This window comes from Primulina eburnea, chromosome 16 (genome assembly GCF_022965805.1).
Source record: "Primulina eburnea isolate SZY01 chromosome 16, ASM2296580v1, whole genome shotgun sequence".
NCBI classification, from domain to species: Eukaryota; Viridiplantae; Streptophyta; class Magnoliopsida; order Lamiales; family Gesneriaceae; genus Primulina; species Primulina eburnea.
The window spans coordinates 1,672,681-1,678,747 of NC_133116.1; the positions used below are offsets into that span (position 1 = coordinate 1,672,681).

Genomic DNA, 6,067 nt, shown 5'->3' on the forward strand with positions numbered 1-6,067 from the left:
TTTTGAACATATATTGAATGCATTAAATTGAAATATGTATTTCGAATGACATCATTTTCGGTATATTTGAAATTAACTGCAACTACTATTGAAATTATAATAACTTGATATAAAATAAATATGAAATTCCATGAACTTTGAAAATTCAAATACGTCAAAGAATTTAAATTTCATCGATCAAAGCAAACCTAACCTTGAATTTGTTCTAATAACTAGTGGTTAACCATACTCAAAGATCGCGTTTATATGCTCGCTCCAACCAGGTCAGTAAAAAGACAAGTTCATCAAGAAAGTAATTGGTTCATTGCTAAGAGAAGTCTTAGTATGCCACTCATTCAGACAGATGGACACTTGAGAGAAAAAGTTAAATGTAAGATCTTACGGCCGCAGTAATCAATCCAGATTAGTTAAAATAATGGCTAGAGCCTGGAAGCTGTGATCAGAAACGAGATGCAGACTGAAGTTAAACAGGATGAAGCGGCAAACAAAAACAAGCCCTTCATTCCCGCGAACAACGCGACTATAACAAACACAACCACCATGCATCAAAGCAGGGAACACTCTCCCCCCGCCCTCACACACACACACACATTTACACCATCGCTTGCATCCGATATCGGTAACATTTCATTTCTTAATGTCCTAAAACTTCTACTTGAGCTCCTTGTAACCATGGATTCAGTAGTAGTACCATTTTCTACTGTCCACGACATATTTAAAGTCATGCAAATATTACTGGAAGTATGAGCTTATATACAGCCTAGCAACGATATTGATGGGCCCATCGTCCCCACCCACAGCATGCAGAGCAATGGGGATTTTTGATAGGAGATTCACTGTGAGTGGAAAAACAGCAGGCTTGTGTTGGATATCATGACCAATTAACTCATTTTTCTGTGAGTCTTCATGCTCTTCCCCCAAATTGGCCAGAGAATCCAAGTCTAACTTCAAATCAGTTGGATTTATCAGCAAAGCAACTTCTTCAAGCACCTTGCACTTACTTGGGCTAGTTTTTCGGTTTGTGCGTTTACGCACGGAATGACTCAGTATCAAGGTTGAGGTTGATTCCAGCCACTCCACTGTCAGACCTTCGGTTTCATCATAATATATCCGGAGTTCAATCTACATTAAAACAGCCAGTGAGCAAAAAAGGCATGTTCCTGTTTTAAAAAAATTGACAATTTCAGAAGGGGAACAAGTCAAGAATGAACACTCACCGCTAGTTTGGAAATATATATAGACATGAACCTTGGTCCAAGACCTAAAACTCTAGCCTCCGAATATAATATCTGCAGGAAGGGAAAGTTCCCATTTATGCTTAAAATGCAGCAGGAGAAAGCAAGGAGTTAAATAGGATAACATTTGCACAGAACGAAAAACAGTAAATATATAGCAATAATAATTTTTGGCACAAAGGTATAAATAGATCATCTAAGGCATACACTGCGAACCAATTAACTGAATCAGCCTCCACAAGAAGATTTTATGACTGGCTAATGAGAAGATCAGAGCAGAAATTTAGTAGAACGTAACATCATAAGATCATCAAAAGAGATTGTAGAAAAGTGCTCATAATTTTAAAGGTCAATTTTGAAAAGTTTGACACTAAACTGTAGAGTGTACTGAACATCTATTCAAGAAAGAAAGAAAACCGCAAATGTACTAACTTATTCGGCTCAAACCAAGTACAAAATTAATAAACCAAAACCAAAAAGTGAAAGTACGGACCTCTTTCTTTTTCAGAAATAACCACATATAGAGCTTATTAATTGCATCTTTTACGTGTCTAGCAGCTAGCTTCCTCTCATTGCAATGAGCGGCCACATCAGCAAGAGTTTCAGCACAAGGAAGTTTTAACTTTGAGGCTGAAATGGATAGAGCTTCTTGAGCTTTAACCGATCGAATTTCATGTTCGTCGAAGCACAAACCAGTAAAGCATTGGCTTAACACTTCATTTCTAACTGGGTCTTCAAACGTTCTTATACCCTCCAAATAGATGATTTCAGCCTCTATGATTGCAGCCAGCATACGGTGTACCAAAATATCAGGATATCGACGCAATGGAGAAGTGAAATGAGTGTAGCGTGGAACAGCCAGCGCATAGTGACCCCAATCAGTATCAGTGTACCTCAGATCTCCAGTGCAAAAGTACTCAGCTAACTGCATTGGCCTTGCGGCATAAGACATCAAAATGTTAAACAAGCCTGGGTCGTTCTTAAGTTCCAGTCTGATATGCTCTAATGACCTATGAAGGTCCACAGAGGATGAAATATTCAATGCTAAACCATGTTTATCACAAAAGGATTCAAAATCTTGAAGTTTCCGTGAGTTAGGTTCTGGATGCCTTCTAAGTAAAGCATGAGATGGATAAGCTCTGGTTATCACTTCCGCAGCTGTCAAGTTGGCCAACAACATAAACTCTTCCACCAGAAAATTTGAGTCCTTTCTCCCTAAGAGCACAGTATCATATGGCACGCCTTCTTCATCAAACAAGAAAACTATTTTTGGGCTTTCAAATGACAGAGCCCCACCTTAAACCTATTTAATTTCAACATATTTGCAAGGTCATTAAGGATTTTTACAGATTTAGTTACATCATGCCATTCAAATTGGCCATACAATTCAGGCCAGTGACTCCCGCAGTGACTAAAATCCTGAACATCAAAGGCACCCTCAATGATTTCCTGAGCATGCTCGTAAGAGAGCTTGCAACAAGACCGTATGATTGTACGGTAAATCCAGTGGTCTAGAACTTCACCCATAGAATTAATGCGCCAAAAAATAGAGAACGCAAACCTATCCACTCCAGGTTTCAGGGATGCTAAGTTATCTGAAAGCACTGGGGGAAGCATTGGTATTTTATCTCGCAACAAGTAAACACTTGTTGATCGAATTTGAGCATCAACGTCTAAAGATGTGTTGGGTAGAACAAAATATGAAACATCAGCTATGTGGACCCCCACCCTAAAATCACCGTTTGACAAACTTTCGACGGATAGTGCATCATCAAGATCACTCGCCGTATCTGGATCTATGGTGAAAATACACAAATTTCTCAAGTCTCTTCTACTTTGTAATTCTTTGTGGGGCAGCTCCAAAGGAAGACGTGGAAGACAGCCAAGCGTTTCGGAGGAAAATTCAGAAGCTACGATTGCATTATCAAATAAAATTGCGGCAATCAGTGCTTCTACATCACTACCCCTACCAAAAATTTGTATCACACAGGCTTCTGGAATATAACAGTCTTCAGCCCAATCAACAACTTTGGCCTGCAACTATGTCATTCTCCACTGTTAAATCACCCACTTCCAATCTTTTCTTAATGCTTATAGGTAAATTTACAACAGGGACGGTCATTTTGGTAAATTTGGGATCGGTTGGTGTCAGCAGAATGTATCCTTGATTCAGATTAGACTGATGTCTGGGCTTCTTAGAGTCCTTTCTTTTCATATCTCTGCTGTAAAACCACTGCTTTACACTCAAAAAACCAACAATACTGTCCCGCCGAGAAGACCCTGCAACAATGGCAACAACTGTACCAGTGGGCCGCCTTGATGGAAATAAACTCACCAAGTAGCACAACTTCTCACAAATATTCACAAGTTTGTAGTCATCACAATAGCATGGTTTGGTAGAATCGTGTATGGACGGCTGATCCGACACTCCATTCACATACCTATTATCAGCCATTGCTCCAGATGAAGAACCAGTCTCATAATGAGTACCATCTTCGGAAAAACCCAAGTAATCAACAGAACACACAGTGTTCAAAATCCAGTTCTAATTTGCTTTTTCCTTTTGAACTACCTCGACAAAGCATAAGGGCTTCACTTTGCTCTGAACAACTTGCTTGACAAGCACTCTCATCGAGAGTTTCATTCGAACCTTTCATCTTTGGCCACAAGGAAGGGGGGTCAATGACAATAGCTACAATGTCTCCTTCAAACTACAACAATCAGAATTCACCAAATCAAAAGGATGATTAATCGTGCAAAACTAATGGAAGAAAATAAATACAAGCATGTAGTAAACATCCAGAAAAATCAGTAAACAAACAAGAGAACACCTACAGCTCTATTCTGAGCCACCACTCCACTGATGAGAACATCAGTTGGTACCCCATCAACCTTGCAGTAGGCCTAAAAGAAAATAAGTTTAGTACTTACAATTAACAATCAAATACACAGGGTCACAAAAAAGGGAAAAAAGAAAAGAAACGAAAAAAGCTATGAGAGCCCACCTCAACTCTGTTATGAGCATTGACACGAAATAAAGCTCTCAATAATTCACCTTTCTGCATATTTAAAAACAATGATATTGCAGAAAATGAGAATATTGCAACCAAATCTGACATAATTCTACATGTGCTTGATTTAACTTGCCTCCAACGCTTTACTAACGACATCTGCAGACAAATATGGAGGAAAATACTTTGGCTGAGTATGAGAATTGACACGACGGGGTATCAAAACAAGCCCATTGGTCTCCTCATTAACCAAAGCCTCAGGGACGGATTTGGAAATTATGGATTCGTCTAAATTATGTGAAATCAAGGGCTGATTCTGTATATTCCCATTTACAGTTTCTTCGTTCAAATGCAATGTGGGAATTGAGCTGCAAACAAAATTATCATCAGCCAGTAGAATTTGGTTCCCGGATGAAGCCTGCTGACTTGATGAGATACCTCTCGGTAAAGTTGACTCATCAACTAATATCTCACTTACAGAACTAGAAGCTGCATCAAAATCCACAAGTAATATAAACCATCAGAGCCTACTAAGTGACCGAGGGCAAGAAAATGTACCACGTGTCCAGATACAAGGACAACTAAATGTCCTGTGTAAATACGGAACCAGACGCACTCTATTAACTTCGTAAATCAATGTACGCACAGTAGTAAGTGATCAAGGGCAAGAAACAGTAGCCGCATCCCCAATTAAATTGACTCGAATCGTTTGACTTCTCTCCACAATCCAAGAAATCTCATATCGGAAAACACTAGTTTCAAAACCCAGTTAACTAAGACTTGAAAGCACCATTAAAACCGAAGCAAGATAAATTTTCATACTTGTCCAAAAACCCAATCAAAAAAGAAAACCAAATTACCAGAAAGCGAGTAGTTTGTCTTGGATCTTCTCGATCGACGCTTCTTTTTCTTATTACCATCTTTAAATCCCCCCTCATCCACAAAATCTTCGGTACGAGTAGCAACCCTGCTTGATTCCACAATAACACTCACCCATAGTTTTCGGATAAATCTAAACGCGGACACCGAGATGTAATCAGATCAAAGAAAACAAAAAAAAAAATTAACAATCCTATGCAGTTGGGTCTTCCGTTTTCCCAAAAAATCCACGGAAGAATAACCCAATATATGTATTCGAAAAATTAATTAATTAAAGAAAAAAAAAAGAGAGGAGAGAACTGCAGAGTCGGAACACGAAAGAGATAATTGCATTTATGAGCGAGCAGGTATTATAAAAGTGTCGAGGCGATCGTGATAATTGCGCGGACATTGTTAACACTAAATAATATTATCATAAATTCAATTAATGCTCTCCCCTTTCCGTTTCCTTCATCTTTTCCCTCTTTTTTTAAAAAATCATTTCACAAAGACAACGAGTGTGAAAATTATCTGACATTTCGCTAAAAAAAACGCTTAATTGGTGACGAAATTCATAATTCAATATATATTAGAGTATGTCTCTTGTTAGACGGTCTATCGAATATTTATCTGTGAGACGGGTCAATCTTACCGATATTCACAATAAAAAGTAATACTCTTAGCATAAAAATTAATACTTTTTCATGGATGACTCAAATAATATATATGTCTCACAAAATATGACTTATGATTTTGCCTATATATTATCAGTGGAGTATACTTTAAATGGTCTTCGATTAGATCAAATGCCAAACCATCCTAAAACCTCACATATGGCTGGCATTGTTTTTCCCCTTTGATTTCTCATTTTATGTTGGTGGGACGCTCTGAGTTGAATTCAAAGGAACACACATTGTACCTTATCAAAGTAATAGTTAGATAAATTATAGCAAATCATAAAAA

At 38.1% G+C, this 6,067-nt stretch overlaps 1 protein-coding gene across 1 annotated transcript; it reads right to left on the bottom strand.

Moving 5' to 3' along the window:
- Positions 1–284: 284 nt before the first annotated feature.
- On the bottom strand, positions 285–5,287 carry LOC140815906 (DIS3-like exonuclease 2; the record flags this gene model as incomplete). The annotated part of the gene is given in 10 exon segments (XM_073174933.1): positions 285–1,122; positions 1,218–1,289; positions 1,729–2,534; positions 2,537–3,269; positions 3,271–3,762; positions 3,764–3,946; positions 4,071–4,139; positions 4,241–4,294; positions 4,383–4,735; positions 5,107–5,287. Coding segments are annotated over 10 exon segments (3,333 nt in total), but the record flags the coding sequence as incomplete, so codon positions are not given.
- Between the last annotated feature and the right edge of the window lie 780 nt (positions 5,288–6,067).